Source organism: Xiphias gladius, chromosome 1, assembly GCF_016859285.1.
Source record: "Xiphias gladius isolate SHS-SW01 ecotype Sanya breed wild chromosome 1, ASM1685928v1, whole genome shotgun sequence".
Classification (NCBI taxonomy): domain Eukaryota; kingdom Metazoa; phylum Chordata; class Actinopteri; order Istiophoriformes; family Xiphiidae; genus Xiphias; species Xiphias gladius.
Genome location: NC_053400.1, coordinates 13874689 through 13892792, shown reverse-complemented (window position 1 = coordinate 13892792; position 18104 = coordinate 13874689). Strand labels below are relative to the sequence as shown.

The window sequence follows — 18104 nt, the reverse complement described above, 5'->3', positions numbered from 1 at the left end:
CATTGTCAGATCTCACACCGGTAGAAAACATTAGTACTGCCCCCCGCTGGACAGAAGGGACTTTCGTTAGTACAGTCGCTTAAAAAAAAAAGAAAAAAAATTCTTATGGGATGAAGCTTAACTTGATTTGTATTACTACTTATATCTGGCAGGTTTTCAGTTTTAAGTAGGTTTTGTTCACTTAACACTGCCAACTCAGCGCACTCTCAAATTGCTGTTATATCCTCATAAAACCTCCATGTTTTCATTTCAGTGTTCCAGTGCTGAATTTGTTGCCTGTGTTTATATTTTCATGTGCTTTTTGTGATTTCCCACATTTGCCACTCAACAGCATGCCTGTGTTGTCTGTTTAAGTGGGGAAGGGACGGGTGGGGGTTGTGTTTCGTTGCTGATTTGCTTATCAGGGCACCTGTATCAGATTTGGGAAATAAAATGTTTCACTTCTTCATCACTGGATCTCATTTCTTTGATGCTGCAGCAGCCCTTTTCTCCAGTTCCTCAATTTAAGTTAATCTCTACTGCATCTTGCAATATATGTATTTCAAGTAAAGGGAAACAAACACCTGTGGCAAGCCCCTCCAACTTAATTGACTCACTTGCCAAACTGACATCTATCTTGACTTTTTTTTTTGCTTCTGGCAGATCTGCTGCACGTTATGTCTGTGTGAAACCCACAGCACCCTCCACGTTATCCAGAAACAAAACTCAGGAGTAGATGGAAAGCAATTGAGTATTATGGACAATCAGTCACAATTTATGACTTTAATTTAATCAAGTTTATTATGCAAAAGAATGACATCAAAGATAGAAGACATTATAAGATTATGACACATTAATTAAAAAAAGCTCGAATAAAACATTCCATTTATATACTGTTAATAGTAACCTTTATACTTTGTTTTATAAAGCTGAAGGATTTGTTCTTGAAGAAACGTTGGAAAGCAGGAAATAAAACCTCTCTCAAGTTTTCATGGCAATGTTAAATCTGTGATTAAACATCCGGCCTGATAAGAATCATCACTATACATCACAAGAATGCTCTTTATCTTAGATTTTCTGCACAAATACCCAAGTGGTGTGAGGAAAAACCTTAGACAGAATTGTGTTGTACTGGTTTACACAGTTTCGCACATCATACAATTCTCTCCCCATGTTGATTGTTGTTTTTCTTTGTCATACGGTAGAAAGTGGAGGACGCCCAAAATACATTTTCCTTCATAACCCTTTAAAAATCATCATTCAATGATTCTACTGGTGAGTGTAAAACTACATACCCTGTAACAGAATCCTCATCTAAGAAAGTATGATTACAGCATCTGAGATTGGTCATGAAACAGGACTATCCCATAGTTAATTAGTTGTATACATCAACCAAATTTGGTCAAATATTTATACCAAGTAAACACATAATATTTGTCAATCTATAATTAGGTCTGATGTTCTGCTACTTTCTACAAATATCATCTTAAAGTTTATCAGTGTATTAGTCTGTATTTATTGCCATTCTAATGGCATTTTTGTGTTTATTGGACTGTAGGCCTCTCGCTGGCTCTAGATGTAATTTTACCCCTAATACCTGCAACTCTTTTTTTTAATAACAGCTGTTGCTTGATTAGCAAGATATGTGCATCTGCAAAACTAAACAGTCTGAATTTCCCAGTTGTTTTCTGAGAGGTCTTAAAATACAATACAATCTGTCTTATGCCTATGATTTTTATGGACATGCCATGTGGTTGGCTTAACTTGAATTGTTTTCACTTCGCTAATCATACATTAAAAAGTACACTGAGCATGTGGGGATAAGGGACTTGCCGAATGAATCGTGCTGAATACAGAAAAAGGAATGACATTGTTTGAATAAAAAAGTGATATTCTCCAAACATTTAACCAGAAAACTGTTGCTGAGTTGATGCAGTCTAGCAGAATAAAATGAGAAATAAAAGGCCAGCATTAATAAAATCCCCTGATATCCGTTAGCTTTCAGTGCTGTGTCCCTTAGTCCCAAAATAGATAAGTTTTACATTCTAATGACAGCATGTGTCTTCAAAGATCATAACCATAGAGCGTCAGATATCATAATTTAGTGTAAACAGTGGAGACAGAGTTCCTTCTCCTGACAACCACAGATGAGAACAAACAGCAGTATATTGCCCAACACGCCACAGAAATGAGACTTTGAGAATCTAGATTTGAAAACGCTTTGACTATACCAGCCTATCTGTCAGGATTTTACTTTAAATCTTGAACTCTAGATTCAAAAAGCCACATTCATCCAGCGCAAACAGGTTCATTACTTATGAAGAGTAAAAATAAGAGACATAATTGTCACAAAGTGAGAAAACACTCATAAATATGGCAATGACAAAATCTTTCAAGCTGATAAATTCACTTGACTGAATTACTTTAAAGGCATGGATAAGTGGTCTAATAACACTGGGAAAGTATCTGTCCTGCCACTAGATGCCTGAAATTTCTGGAGTGAAGTAGGAAAGGCCTTGCAAGCATCTGCTGAGTTCCCCGAGACTTTGTTCAGTATTAAAGCTTGTATAATGAGCCTGGTACCTCAGCCTCTTTCAGCAAAGCGTTTCCTTTATATTTCTACAGGCTGGCTGCACAATGGAGCTTGGCTCTGTAGAGCTCGCTCACAACGAGCCAGAGGAGGCCGTACTAGTATTTTAAATTCTCCTTTTCAAAATGTTGCACCACTCAGTGGCCAGGTTGCATGCAAAGCCACCATGTCTAAAACCTGGCTCAGTCTTGGGGGATTTGTAAGGTTATTTTCCAGGGTTTAAATGCTATGAAGTCTTATCCAACTGTTCTTGCATATGGATTCCTACTATACACAGAAGTAGCCTCCAGTTTTTCACAGAGAGAAAAACTATGAGAAAAACGATTCAAACTTAATAACATTCGATCTTTTCAGCAGCCCAAGTTGCTCAACCTGAATCCCTTCATTATGAAAACAAGGGAGGCTTATCAGCGGTCTGTGGGTCACCCATCGGTTTTAGAGAACGAGATGTGGAGCAGCATGTAGGAGTGGTGGAATGGCATAGTAATGAACACATACATGTGTATTAACTGTGATTCCCCCCTCTCCCGGAAGAAGATTCAGAATAACTAGTCACCTCCAGTGAGTCATTATGGTCAACTGTTTAGGAGTGGTCACTGAGATGAAAATTAAATAGGCTTCAGCAGTTTTTTAGAAAAGGGAAAATTAACTTTTACTGGGTTGAGTAACTTAAAGAATGAACAATTTCAGCCCAAGGCAGGAAAAACATGACAAAGGAGATGAACAGGTAGGAAGAGCCACTCAATCCTCCTGAATAAGAATTAGGCTTGTGTTCACAGTAGCCTGTTCATTCGTTTGAGGATAGTGAAAGCCTAATTTTCTGGCCGAGATGATGAGTGATTGAACTGTCATACGTGCATATCAAAGCAGCACAGTTCTTTTCTGATGTCCACTGCGCTCCCTTTCCAGGCTTTTTCTCAAGTGGCATGTGAGTAGTGCATGTCCTTGACTTTGATTTCCTCATCTGGGTCCAACAGAATAGTTTCAAGCATTTCCCCATTCAGATTCACTTGTGCGTGTCCAGTGATGATTAAAGATATGTTGCTGATCTCCCCCTAAAAAAATTCAAATATTAATCTTAAATCTCATTTGCCTAGCAGAGAAAACAAACTGCTGAAGTTGTGCACTGAAAGTGCATAAGTTGAGTTCAAACAGCACCTTGGATGGTCTCACAAGGAACAAAAGACTCACTAGAGTTACATACTGCATGCTTTACTTAAAAACACAAACAAACCAAAAAGCTGCTCATGTTAAAAACTATATTCCATTTGTTCAGCATACTCGTGCAGACCAAAGCTGGTGGGTCTACATCAGCATGTAAGAGTGAGATTACAAACTTTCAGTGGGGGTTGATTGATGCTCTGGGGTCCCACTGGAGCAGCCAGTCTCCCTGTCACCCACACATGAAAGACAGGCTCAGGGAGCAGGGGTCCATCTTAGCCCCTGCCAAGGAGGGCATACAAGAAATCTTGCTTTGGAGAAGGTCAAGTGTTGGTGAGCTGCATCAGTCTACCCTGCTCTCAGACAGAAAACTCAGACCCGCTGCGGCGACCATGAGTCAACAGCAACAGGCGCCGCAGACGCAGGCCTGTGAATGGATTGCACCACAGCAGAGAAGGTGGACCGCCAAACACAGCTTTCATTCCGTCCCACCTCACGCGACGCTCCCATGTGGGCTTCTCGTTTTTAAGACGTTCAATCTCCTGCAAGACATTGAAACCGGTCTGTAAATCAAAGATTCCTCGTAAAGTTACACATTTGCTTTGGCTCATTAGCATGGCACGATACACAATTACATTAAAATGGGAAAAGGCATTGGGACAAACCTGAGAGAAAACCTTTGGGTATCATACTGATACTTTGTTTCCACATCTGAGAAAACAAAGTATTAAATTAAACTATCTACATATTGTATGTACACTTGAAGAGCCACAGGCATTTATCAAGACCAATGTTCGTAAGTCTATTCTTTCCTAAACACCCTCATCTTACAGTGACCCTCCCTGACACCCACCCACCCCCGGGCCGGCCGCCCGCCAGCACGCCCGTGCGCGACTTGCCGAGAGGAACAAAGCTCTCGGGGTGCAGTGGATACTAACCGTCTCGTCATTACAGATGGAGTGGATCTGCGTACCAAACATTACGGCTGTGAAAGTGAGGAAGAGGATGGCTTCAAGACAGAGGAAGATCAGGAGCAGCACAGAAACCCCTGGAGAGAAGTCACTGCACTCTGGTCACAGAAAGAGAGGAAGAAAGGCATTAACAATGCATTGTGAAGGGGACAAATTCCAAATTTGGAATTCTGTTTAAGGTCCTAAAAGCCAAAATAGACAAATGGGTAAAATACTGAAACATGGGTCAAAAAAGACCCTATGGAAATGTTGCCTGTTTAAGTCCAATACATTTAAGCGAGCTAATAAGCTAGTGTGTGTATTCCCTCATTTTTGTCTTGCTGATTCTATAATCCTGTACCTGACCTAAACATAGGACTGGATGTGCACACAGTAACTCTAATGCATCGTACTCAAAATTGTTACTCAATACTAACCAGCTTGAAAAACTAAATCTACACAAAAAAGGTTTGCAACTGAAGATGAGCTCTGGTGTAAATTTGACTGCCATTTTGCACCTGTCACAGCAGCCTGGAATACTGGATTGTTTGGAAAACAAACTGGCTGAAAACATATATTTGCTAAGTCAGAGTATCATTCTGTAGAGGGCAGTAGAAGTTGGAGTTCTAAGAATGAAATATCATCTTCATTTTCTGGCTCATTCCTGCAGAGACCCACAAGGGAGCGGGAAAAGATCAATGGCAGCTCTTTGATAACTGTGCTGCACAACTCCAATGACCTGTGCAGAGCAGCTTACAACAGGATAACAATCTCCTTCTTTTTACCACTCTGCTCTGTCTGTCTCTTCATCCCTCTAAGCAGTTTCAATCACTTATATAAATAGTTGTGTTTCTGACTCATAAACTACATCTCTATAACACTCTGTGTTTGTATTTTTGACTCAAACTCATGTTACAGTCGATGGTGCCAAACAGGGAGGCCTTACCATTCCACTGGACTTTAATACAGGTGAAGAAGTGCATTCCACTGAGACCCAGGGCATGGGCAGAGATCAAGGCTATGTACATCTGCGGAGAGAAGAACAGAAAAGAGGGAGATAGTGAGAAAAATAACAGAGAAAAGGCATAAAGGAGGAGCCATTCCACTTTCATCCCGACGGGTTGGTTTGCACACCTGTGGTAATGCAGCCTTTTCACTTTCGTGTTAACAGTCAAACTTTTTAAGCCTTTTGACTTGCAGTTTATTTTAAAAAAAAAATAATTTTAAGCAATGCATGTATGTACTTTTACTGTTAACTTCCCTATGTATGGCAGTCTGACAGGAGAACAAACTAAAAATTTAATCGCACAGGTTACCTTGTACTGCTCAGCCATGTAGGACAGCTTTATGTTTCTGTCGCCAAAAAAGTTCCAGTCAGCATATGAAGCAATAAAAAGTGCTTATGTTGTCAGGGGAGTCATAAATGGCTATAACAATATATTTTATGAAGACCTGTGTCTGCTGTCCACTACCAGCTCAATTATGAACCTCAACTAGTAATTTCATCATGAAATACAAGCAAATGAGATGATTTTCAACATGGGATGGGAATTTGGCCAGTCTAATATAAAATCATGTAATTTAAATAAAATTCAAAGCATGTTTTGAAAAAAACGTGTGGGAAAAAAAGTACATGAGAGTCTGGGCGAATGCCATTTTTACATATATATAACAAATAATAAATCACGAATGCTGAGCGATTTAAAAGGAGTTACCGTATGTAAAATGCATTTCTAATCCCTACAACCCCCCTTGTTAAAATTAAACGGACCCTTCCATGAATACTTCTGTGTACTTACAGTGAAAAGAACAAAGAATCTCTGATTCTTTTCTCCCACACAGTTATTGACCCAGGGACAGTGATGATCCATCTTCCGGATGCATCTTTTACAAATACTGCAGGCAGGAGAGACAAGATGTTAATGCATGACACACTGACTGCTAATGCTAATGTCATCAACTATACTGCTCCTGTTTACAAAAGAATATGTGTATACAGATGTTTTTAAAAACACACCTTTTTGGTGCTACAAGTTGGGGTAGAGGAGCATTTCACATTTTAATCCTGTGTAAAATGGGCCACAGCAGCTTTACAAACCTGCAGTGATGTGCCCTCTCAGGCTTGATACTGCAGCACTTTGGGCACTTGTAGATGACCTCACCAGGCTTCAGCTGCAAGCTCTCCATGTACTCCTTGGTTGCGTTGCCTTTAGGAACTGCACCCTAATACAGGAAGTTAAAGAAAAATGCTGTCAGTTAGTAATAAATGTTCTATGCTGTGGGTTTAGAGAAATCAAGCTGTGTCTGTGTGTATGCAGCGACTCAACAACTGTTTTACAATTCTAGGCTTGTGAAAAAGACTTAAAATTCCTATTACTTGTCCAATAACTACTGGTCTTTTAGAGTTACGTAGGACTGGATGTTTAATTTTAAATGAATTTGCAGGAAACACAGGAAACACAGACTCTACTGGTTATTTCTGGAGCTTGACACAATGCAGGGTTTGATATGTTTTAACAAAAGCAATCTCTTTGGCCTGGCAACCTGCAATATGGTGATTTCTTGAGTAAATCACAATTAGACAAACTACAACTTAAAATTTTATAAACAAATCAACTTAACACCTTTAAACCTTGGTCTAAACCCTAGTTTGACACACTACATCACAACCTTCTGTTTACTATTTTGGGCTTTTAAATGGAGCAACTGTTAAGGCTGGGCTGTTGGGCTAGAAAGCACCAGCGGAGCTGTCATCAGACACCTAATTTCTGAGTAAGTATGAGTCAACATTGCAGCAGCAGCACTAACAGTATGTGACCAACAACCCCAACCCCCATAGCATGAATTGGCCAAATTCCCCAAGACTAGTCAAAAAAAGTATTGGTAACAATGCAGATTAATCCCTGTGGCAGTTACTTTTGACTGTGGCATCACACACTCCGTTAGACAAATGCACCAAATCATTGATTGTTGGGAAATATCACAAGGCTTCATATTATACAAGAGAAATAAAAATCTGCTGTCAATGGAAGAACCTGCATCAATTTAATGGAACTTTTGAAAAAGTAACATTTTCACTAATTAAGTTGTTTGACTAAAATTTGAAAAACATTTCTGATGGGCAAGGAAACAATAGTTATTGTGACGACCTTACACAAAAGGTCCAAGAGCATTCACAGTTGTTCAGATGTGGTGCAAAGGTAAACACTAAGTTCCTGACTTTGTTCCTGGGCCTTTAATTTGATGGGCATATTTGGTTGAAAACTCCAAATACTGTTAACAAATTGGCAAATTAAATTGTTGTAGCAGACGACAGACTCAGACAGTTTAGTGGGCTGCTCTACACAGCTTTCTCACACAGCCTCTCCTAACACACTGCCCCACTCAGTGCCCCAGATTACATCAGTGAGTGGCTACAAGGGACTGTGCTTCCTGCTTGTCCTGTAACAAAAAAGTCTCTTCTATTCATATTACAATATTAATAAATTTGCATTGAAGTAAGATGATTCTTTACATAAAACTCCAACATTTTGTTTTAATTGTACATACAGCATTGATTCTATATAATTTTTAAGGAGGTCCAAATTTATTGTATCCTTTTATTTTGTTTTGGCATTTGTTTTGTAAACACAAAAGCTTTGTTTTACTCACTAACTCTATCCGTGCTTTCTCTAGCTCTTATCGACTTTCAAACCCTGCTTTCTTCTCCTTACCCTCCCTTCTGCATCTGTGACCTCACCCTTACGCTCTTTAACCTTCTTACCGGGTCAGTCAACATGGTGCGCAGATGTGAGGCCAGTGCAAGCACAGCCAGGGAGTTGAAGGTGGCCCCGTTCAGGAGCGAGTACCAAAAGTTCTTGGCAGGCAGCAGCATGACAAAGTTCACCACGAATTCGGCGTACAGCACCAGGAACCAGGTCATGGTTGCACACACCATACCACAGCTGTCCTGAATGAACCACAGGGTGCGGTTCCCTGCAGTGTGGCCCGCGTGGGGACTCCCAACTATCACTCCGGCTGCCAGGCTCCCTGTCTCGACATCTGCACCTGCCGACAGCAGCGGGTGGTGCTGCTCCATATCTCGCAGTCGGTGGTTTGAAGACTGCATCCTGCCCTTGGGAGAGGGGAATTAGGACAAAAAAAACGACAAGATATATAGAGTAGTTATTTGAATGATAACACACTGTTTTTACAACTACTGTAATAATGCATGCTAGGAAAAATACACAAATGAGCGGCAGTATTTTATACAGAGCTAAACATTTTTGAAAAATATTTTTCAGTTGGGAATGAGAAGTGAGAGATTGGGATAGAGAAGATTATAACTATATATTTATATATAATTATATATTTATATATAATTAAAACAAGGGTGCAAGGATGGACCCTTACCACAACAGCTAAAAAGAAAATCATAAGAAAGGTATACAGGACTTTGGTGAAAATAGTTGTTCAGACATCTTGCTGAAACCATACTGTTGGACAGACAATCGTGCTTTCAATGTATACAACAAAGGTGCTTCAACCTTGGACTCAACTCTTCAAGCTCAGCACTCTTTGAGCCATGCAGCTGTTATTACAAGAGACATGAGTCACTGGAGGTTTTGTCTTCAGTATTCATGTCAAGGTCACAAGAGAACATTCAGGAGCAGCCTGAGAGGCCATGTCCACGGCTTGCAGATAAATCAATGGATGTCCTGGTCCCTTTAGGAAACTGATCCTGCAGCTGATGTACATGTGCTTGAGGAATACGTGCTAATAATAATCTGTAAACCCAGTTACCTACTGCTGGCAGGCTTCACTGTGACTCACTGAGACAAAGTAAACCAATAAAACAAGTCTGTAGCAAAATCGGTGCATTCAGAAAGTATTCAGACCCCTTCATTTTTTTACATTTTGTTATGTTGAAGCCATATGCTGAAATCATTTTAATTCATTCTTTCCCCCCATGAATCTACACTCAATACCTCATAATGACAAAGTGAAAACAGAAATTTTGGAAATTTTTGCAAATTTATTAAAAAGGAAAAACTGAAATATCCCATTGACTTAAGTATTCAAACCCTTTGCTATGACACTTGAAATTTAGCTGGTTGAGGGAAAGCTGAACAGAGAAAAGTACAGAAATATCATTAATGAAAACCTGGTCCAGAGTGCTCAGGATCTCAGACTGGGCTGAAGTTTCACCTTCCAACAGGACAATGACCCTAAGCACACAGCCAAGAAAACGCAGGAATGGCGTAAGGACAACTCTGCGAATGTCCTTGAGTGGCCCAGCCAGAGCCCTGACCTGAACCCCATTGAACATCTCCCGAGACACCTGAATATGGCTTTCCACTGATGGTCCCCAGTTAACCTGACAGAGCATGAGAGGATCTGCAGAGAAAAATGACAAGAAATCCCCGAATCCAGGTGTGCGAAGCTTGTTGCATCATACCTAAGAAGACTCGAGGCTGTAATCACTGCCAAAGGTGCTTCAACTAAGTACTGAGTAAAGGGTCTGAATACTTATGTCAATGTGAGATTTCAATTTTTCCCTTTTAATACATTTGCAAAAAGTTCTAAAATTCTGTTTTCACTTTGTCATTATGGGGTATTGAGTGTAGATTTATGAGGGAAAAAATGTATTTAAATTATTTTAGCATAAGGCTGCAATATAGAAGGTGAAAAAAGTAAAGGGATCTGAATACTTTCTGAACGCACTGTATACGGAATAATCTGTTATTCTGGGTTTCTTTGGTGTAAAAAGAAAGGTCAGGGGGCTTACAATCAAACTGCAATGGCAATTTTTAAAATTCATCTTCACCTATTTAAATGTGAAGATGTGTATTTGCTCATTAAGCACTTAGGAGACATTAATCTGGGTCTGTCCTAAGTTCCGTGTTTCCCTTACAACGGAAAAGGCAGGACATGCCATTTTACCTAAATAAGCTGGCACACTAAGTAGAAGCATTTCAGTTGTATCTGATTCAAAGAAGTGTTTAAATCAGTTTCAAAGCTTTTCCTTGATGACTTTAGAATTTGCGTGGCTACTGATGATATCAATGTAGTACATGTGAGTGTCTTTAACTGTATGGGGTGTACTACATATTCAACTGAAAATGGGTGATGCTTAATAGAGACTGCATTGACACAGCAGTATGATTTTTGAAGTCTCCTCATCTCACAGGGGAAAGACATTAGAAACTTGTTATGCAAGTGCTGTGCCCCCTTGTGACTGTCTGAACAACCTTCCATTGAAGAGTCCTGTTTAATACACTTTGACACCTTATCAGTCATACATTGTTTAGTCATTACTCAGATACAGAACTGGCCTACGTTGTATGGTAAAGGTGCTCATTTCATTTGCTGACGTGGTGTTCCGGCAGACTCTAGTAGTCAGTAGTGGGTGAAGCAAATGACTCCTTTCTTTTGCTAAGCATTTAAATCAAATGAGACATTTCCAGTGGGATGGGTGGTGCAGAGTTAAGCTGTCAGTCTTTAGCTGACTAGCAAACCAGGCTGCTTTCTAAACAACAGACTGCTGTTTGTTTCTGCTTGCATCCATCATGGGAAATGGTTCAAAGTAATAGAGACATTCTTTCAAAAAAAAATGTTAAAAATCCAACCTCTGAAGGGACAATGCTGTGGATTGGGCAGAAAACAACATACGGATTTGGATGAGGCGATAGCTTTTGTGCATCAGGAACTGATGCTATTGACAGATGCAAAGGATATTGTTGGTTAGGGAAAAAAAAAAGAAACACTATTTTTCTGAGTTTTTTCTCTTAAATTTCTGACTTTAAGACTTTGCCCTGAACCACAATAATTCAATTCGCAAGGTTGGATCAACCTCATCACACAAGAGATGTAACCTGTGATAACCTTAAATCTGTTAATTGCATTGTAGTTACTGACACACAAAAGCCATCAGTATGTTGTTTTCTTCTGAATAGACCCAGTTCACAGTAATGTCTCTTCACAGTCCGAATGCTGATGATAATATGGTGATTCTGGGCTAAAATGAAGACTATTTCCTTACTGCTCAATCCAATTGCAAAGTATAATTTGATTAGGCCATCAACTGCAGGCATTATACATGGCAAGCAGTAGCATCTGTGGTGTGACGAGATTGATCCAACCTTGCAAAGTGAAGCAATGTGGTTCCTTGACAAAAAACTAAACTATTTTTCCAAGTTGTTTTTTTTTGCAAATTTATGACTTTATAATCTCATAGAATATTCAAGTATTTTTTTCTCATAAATGTACCACTTTTCCCCCCGAATATTATGTCCCTCCACCCCCCTGCCTTTTAAGCTATAAAGGGGAGGGGGGCAAACCCTGTATTTCAGTGGGAACTGGGATAAAAGACAATGAAAAAGACTATAAGCTTCTCTTACAATGATCTATATTTGTTGTCACTGTGCTTTTTTACAATTGTGTTCCATATAAAACAAGACCAGGTCAAAATCTAGTATATGGCTAGACCGCCATTTATCTGTTTCTTTCTCTCTTACTCTCTGTGCTCACATATATTGTAATTTAATACAGCCCAATTCCCACTAAAATTGCTCCCGTTTATATGTTTTTCTGTTTCTGTTGCCAGACAACAGAACAAGTCTGAAATAGTGACTGACACGATTATTAAGACTACATGTGAGCCAGCAGTCACTTCCAAGCCATTTCCAAGCTGCTGCTCAGCTAAAATCCTGATATTATAATCACGATGTCATCCGACAAAATCACCACACGTTTAAGTTAAAGTCAAGGCTGTGCTGTTATTTCCGCCATATTGATCACTCAGAGAGAAAGTTAAGAGCTCAATAACGTCTGCGTCACCTGTTGTTTGGTCAGCTGAAGAGACGCATTGAGAGGTGTACCTGTGGAGAGAAAGCCCAACCTCACACTCACGCGGCAATACTGGCGACTCTCTACTTACCAAGGTAGCAAAGGTTTGTTCAGAAGGTTGCTAGATTTGTCGCCAGGTGCGTTTGTGAAGAAAACTCACTAAACGGTTGTGGGGAAATCAAAAAAAGAAAAAAAAAAAGTAAACCTCGCAACAAAGGCGCTAAGTTGAGAACACTGCCTGTAAACACCCCCCTGATGATGAAATAGAAACTGTTTGCGCCAATTCATTTGAAGAGCAACGGCCAATGGGAAATCTGTAACACTCATCCAGCCGACCAATAGTGTAATGTAATCACTCAGTCACACAGCATTCGGCTGACCAATGGTGTAACTTTATCAGTCAGTCATGGACGTTCGGGTTTATAGGGCTGGCCCCGCTGTTGCGGTGCAACCAAAAATAATTTGCCACTGTGAAATAAAAGTTAAAACTCTGAATAGTTTCTAAGACTATTAGATGATTGTCTTAGGTCTGGCTTTTGACCATGATAATTATTTTTTAATGCCAAATTGTACATTAAAGCCCCTCGACATCAATTGTCCAACCACACACGTTTTCACTTAAGTATTACCCTTCTTCTCATTCTTGTTAGTACAGAGCATTTGATGAAACCACTTAATTACATCATAGATCCACTTGACTTGAGGCCTAATTAGTCCGAGTAATTGTAAACACCTCTGTGGGCGGGCGCCTTTAATCACAGTCCTCCTGAAAGAATGACAACGGGGATCAATGTCATTGTACTATTCTGTGGATCAGCCACATCATGATACTTCAAAAAGGTTTTAACGATATATTTCAATTTTCAGTTTACTACTATCTACTGCTTACTACTAACTATGTCTGTTATTAATATATGAAACACGTTATGTGCGTTAATATCCTTATGAAGAACAGTAACGGGTTTGTTCTCCATTGTGCATAATGTCGAGACAAAAGATGTCTCAAAATGATCAGGATTAAGGTTGATGTTTAATGAATCTGTATTGGCCCTACAAAGCCTGATATTTTCCCGACCCCGAATGTTTGATCTGGCTGCACCAGCTGTCATACATGCCCCATCAAACACCATTAAAAAACAGGAAACACTGAAATTTTTCAGCTAGTGAGCAGAGCGTGAGAGTGTGTGTGTGTGAACAAAAGAAACAGCTGCTTAATTAATGACTTGACAGTGTGCATCATTGAATGATGCGAGCACAGCTCAATTTCCTTACAGAAAAATTACGTTTTTCGAAGTCACAAAGATCGAGGCTTGAGGAAAGCACCGTCTCAGTTGACAGGACTGTTTCACACATCAAAATGACCAAGGCTACAGTTCAGAGCATCTTTCTGTAAATATATTAACCACAAAAGACAAGATGAATTAGGATTTGAAACAGTCAGCTCAGAAAATGATAGTGACTGATTGACTTGCCTCACACTTTCACTTCGCTGTAATTAATCAGAGCAGTATATTGCAATGACAGGAAAAAACAGAAACCATCCTCAATTTTTGTCATTTTGGAAATATTGGACACAAGAAGCTGAATCAGTAACAATCAACTAGAGCTGAGGGGAAAATAACTGATGACACACGCACAATAGCACATGTAGTCTTACATGTGTCAGAATGAAGTTATATTGAATTTTGATATTCACAAAGCTGATGCCAGTGGAACCACAGAAGCTGAGGAGAAATGCTGGGAAATGTTAGCAAGCATTTTTTACTTTAGTCCCAGTACAATATCCTAATGTAAGAATTACTGTAGTAATGTGAAGAAAAATGTGACGTTGAGAAGTGCATTGCTATTTGTAGAAGCTTTATGTGTACCTGACAAAGGGTGCCAAGTAAACAGTGTTGTTTACTTCACATCACCAAAGTTTGATGGCATGCGAAAAAAAAGAATTAAAAAACAAAATGAAGAAAATATTAAAAGATTGTATTGTTCTTAGGAGGGCAGAAAATTACTCCTGGCTAGTTCATGAGATATTGATTTCTCTGTGCTCAATGAAAGGAAGGTCCATTAAAGCCCCACCAGCTGCTTGTCCAGCTGTCTGTCCTTCCCAGTCAGAGGGCACAACACAAGAGCCACTGGTCCCTCTCTACCCCTCTCCTTTTCTCTCTTTTTCTCTTCTCTCTGACAAAACACAACCAGCAGTCACCTCAGTGTCATCTTGCTCAGATCACTGTGCTGGGTCACTCCCTTGCAGAGCCATCAAACACTATGTAATAGCTGTCAAAGAAAATAAGATGAAACAACAGTGAAAACCTGAAACACCCCTGAAAGAAACGTATTTCGATCAATAATTGATTTTATGTTTCACTGTCACATTTCCAAATTGCAAAACAGCTTAATGGCCAACATAATGTCATTCTTCCTGAAAAGAGTAAGAACCAAAAATAAAACCACCCCTGGTAGAGATACTGACACAACTTAATAAATAATGTCAGAATCTAATGGCAGACAATGTTAAAAAACAGACTCAATGTATGACATGTTATTTTTATGGTCTTTTCTGTAAAAAGATTCAACTTACAACATCCACAACAAAATAGAAACCTTTGTAACAAATATCACAAGGCTGATTCATCCAGCTCCAAACCCAAAGAAACATTTGTCCCACGAGAGAGGTAGGAATTGGTCATAACCTAAATTAATTTACTTAAAAAAAGCTATGTCCACACTCAAGTTATTCAAAACCTCTTCCATCTAATTTTAAAGGTTTGTTTTCCATTTCTGGTGACCGGTGGCCGCTTGGGACTTCTTGCCCTTTCATTCCTGTTTTTGTGATTTTAAGGGTAAACAATCCATTAGCGTTCAAGGTTGCAGATCTTTTTTTGAAGAAAAAAAAAAATTACAGGCAAGAAATTAAAAAAACATTCAACTGGGTTGCAAATGACTTATCAAGTAAATGCTCTCTGTTAGCATGCTGTTAAGCCTGCTTACTACTCAGAGCTTCCCAAGAAAACAGGAGGAATGCCACTCTTCCAGCTTTTGCACAAGAGATAAACACTGAAAACGCTGTGAAAACAAAAGATGTGCAAGGCAAGATGCAACATACCTAATAGGTTTCCTCTTCACAAGAGCATACTTTGATGTATACCCCCTGGACCATCACTGAGGATGAAATACATATGTAGACTGGCATTTAGGGTGCCACCTGAAAAAAAAACAAAAACAAAATGTGTTAAGACACGACAACTTTGGATCAACCCACAAAAACTCGATTGCCAGTCTAAATAGGCACAAATAACAAAAACTAATTCAGTCTAATACAGCTATGTTCATGACAGTTATGTTTACCTATTGTTGAAACCGTTTATATCAATGCGTGTAGACAAAATATTACAAAAGCCTCTCAATGAATTGCAATACAGTTTAACAGCATCACAAACCACAGTTGAACCAACGACTCTTTAAAACAGATTCAACATAAACTGAACATTATAACCTTTAGGAAAGGAGGATGTATTGTAGGGATGTCGTATCAGACTACATTAGTCTTTACAGAGGTCAGGTATACTACATAAACTGGAAACTGAGTGTATTAACTTAACAGTTACCACAGATTGCCACATTTTGTTTGATGCTTGCTTCCTCTCTGTGTAATTGAGACTGTGTGGTGTCCAGGATGTCCAAGAGTTCCCTTTTTACCCCTCGGAAACACACCCATCATGCCGCCTATTCATAGCAATGTGGTGACACTGCAAGTATATTCTGCCGATAGTTATCACGGATTTTTCTCTACTGACTCGACTCTGAGGTGGTAAATCAGTCCTGTCAAGAGTGTTTTGACCGCCTCAATGCAGCCGGGGTCCCCATGCAAACCAACAAACTACAGTAGTAACACTGGCGTGCAGCTACTACTGAGATATACTGACAAACACTATCGACCACCTCCGGACTGTTCTGTAATACTATTGTGATTGTCTTCCTCCTTTCTGAAGCCAAAATAACCACGGTGGTCGATGCTAGTGACAGCAGAAACACGCAGCCTGTGTTAGCTTACTACACTGAAATGTAACTGATATTTTCACGTTTATTATTATTATTTATTTTTTTTTAAGTGGCAGAAGATCAAATAGTTTACACGCTGCCTAACCTTCAGTGCACCCAGACAAACCACAAACGGAAGCGCCTCAACAGATCAGTTCGCGAGGTGTGACCGAGATTAGAGCCCTCCCTCTCATCGACGAGCCCATAAATCACCACCTTCTCATTTATCATCCGCCATCTGTGTAAATGCCCATAGTAATGAAGCTATCCCTGCCCAACAGTAAGCTGTAAAGAACAAACCATTTTTATCCTCCCTGCTGCAACGATAACAGTAAAGGTCGTGACTGAAACTGAACACACACACACGCCGGGCAACAGCAGCTTGCTAGCCTGACACTTCACATGTAACCGGACTGGCTGGTAAATCTCGGTTGCTAACTAGCCACTAACGGGAGCTAACAGGACTGGCATGCTAACACTATATGCCAGCGACGTGGGGAAAAGCTGAGACTCCCGAGTGACAGCTTAACGACATACCTTAATATTCCTCATTTCATTTGTTGGGGACGTCTTCTTAATACATTGTGATGTCCTGTTTAGGATAAACCCCAGCTCCAACGCAGCCGTACCGCAAGCAGCAGTAGCAGCGGCGGCGGCGGCGGCAACACATCACTCTAACGGACAGCGACCAGTAACGAGGGAGCTTCCGGGGTTCGGCTTCGGGTTTCTCCGGTCCCGTTCGCGAATGTCCGGACAAAATAATAGTTGGTCAGACAACGCCACCTCTTGGATTATCACAGAATTACATCCAGCAAACTGCGATAATCTCAGTTTTCCACTCGCGGTTGCTATTGTTGCTCAATTCAGTGCATGACGTTCCCCAAGTAAACTTTGACCAGCTGCACTTTATTGAAAGACCACAGTTTTAACGTGTAAAGAAGAGTTTGTAAAAGGGCAGCTGTTAAATGTTCCTGAGTATGCATATATGACGGTATGCATGTATGTGTGGAGGTATGTATATGTATGCATGTAGCCTATGTACTGTATAAACTGTATGCATGTGTGTATGGATATATGTTCTACATTCTGTGTAGTTGAACAGGCACAAGTCTACACTTTCTGTAATGGTTTGCGCCCTTGAATTACTGAATACTTTCCCTTAACATTCTGAAATCATCGTAACTTTATTGCGTTAAGGGAGAACCATAACCTTGAACTTCACCAAAATCCATCCGTGATCAATTCAGCAGGCAGAAAGCTGTTACTGTCCCACTTTCTATGAGACTAAAACCTTCAAGCACGTTACACTTCTCCAGTCAGTGATGTCACATCAGGTATTTTTGGGATTGGCAGCTCCGGAGAAACACATAGTCTGGCTCAGTGAAATATTTAGCTTGAGCTTAACAGGGTTTCTTGTGGTCACCTCCCCAGCAGGGAGCAGCAGGACTTTGCTGGCGGCAGTCTCTGCTGTCACGTGTCTCCCAAGAGTGGATTATAAAGCCAAGACAAAGCAGCTTGGCCCTTCCCTGCCCTGTGTCTGCAGCTGCGCAGTGAAAGCTCAG

At 40.1% G+C, this 18104-nt stretch overlaps 1 protein-coding gene across 6 annotated transcripts; it reads right to left on the bottom strand.

The window, feature by feature from the left end:
- Positions 1 to 800: 800 nt before the first annotated feature.
- zdhhc7 (zinc finger DHHC-type palmitoyltransferase 7) lies at positions 801 to 17259 on the bottom strand. Of its 6 annotated transcripts, XR_005707748.1 has the most exons (9): positions 17080 to 17259; positions 15608 to 15706; positions 8444 to 8794; positions 6779 to 6903; positions 6480 to 6576; positions 5627 to 5708; positions 4669 to 4799; positions 3907 to 4272; positions 801 to 3624 (listed from the first exon to the last, which is right to left on the bottom strand). XR_005707748.1 is itself a non-coding variant. In XM_040130621.1 (8 exons), exons 3-8 carry the CDS (start codon positions 8786 to 8788, stop codon positions 4090 to 4092), a joined length of 963 nt encoding a protein of 320 aa, XP_039986555.1. In that variant the 5' UTR covers positions 8789 to 8794; positions 15608 to 15706; positions 17080 to 17259; the 3' UTR covers positions 3761 to 4089. The 6 variants fall into 6 exon arrangements, 5 of the variants coding, with proteins under 5 accessions (XP_039986555.1, XP_039986587.1, XP_039986578.1 ...); XM_040130621.1 differs by lacking the exon at positions 801 to 3624 and having other exon boundaries at positions 3761 to 4272; XM_040130653.1 differs by lacking the exon at positions 801 to 3624 and having other exon boundaries at positions 3761 to 4272; positions 8444 to 8789.
- Between the last annotated feature and the right edge of the window lie 845 nt (positions 17260 to 18104).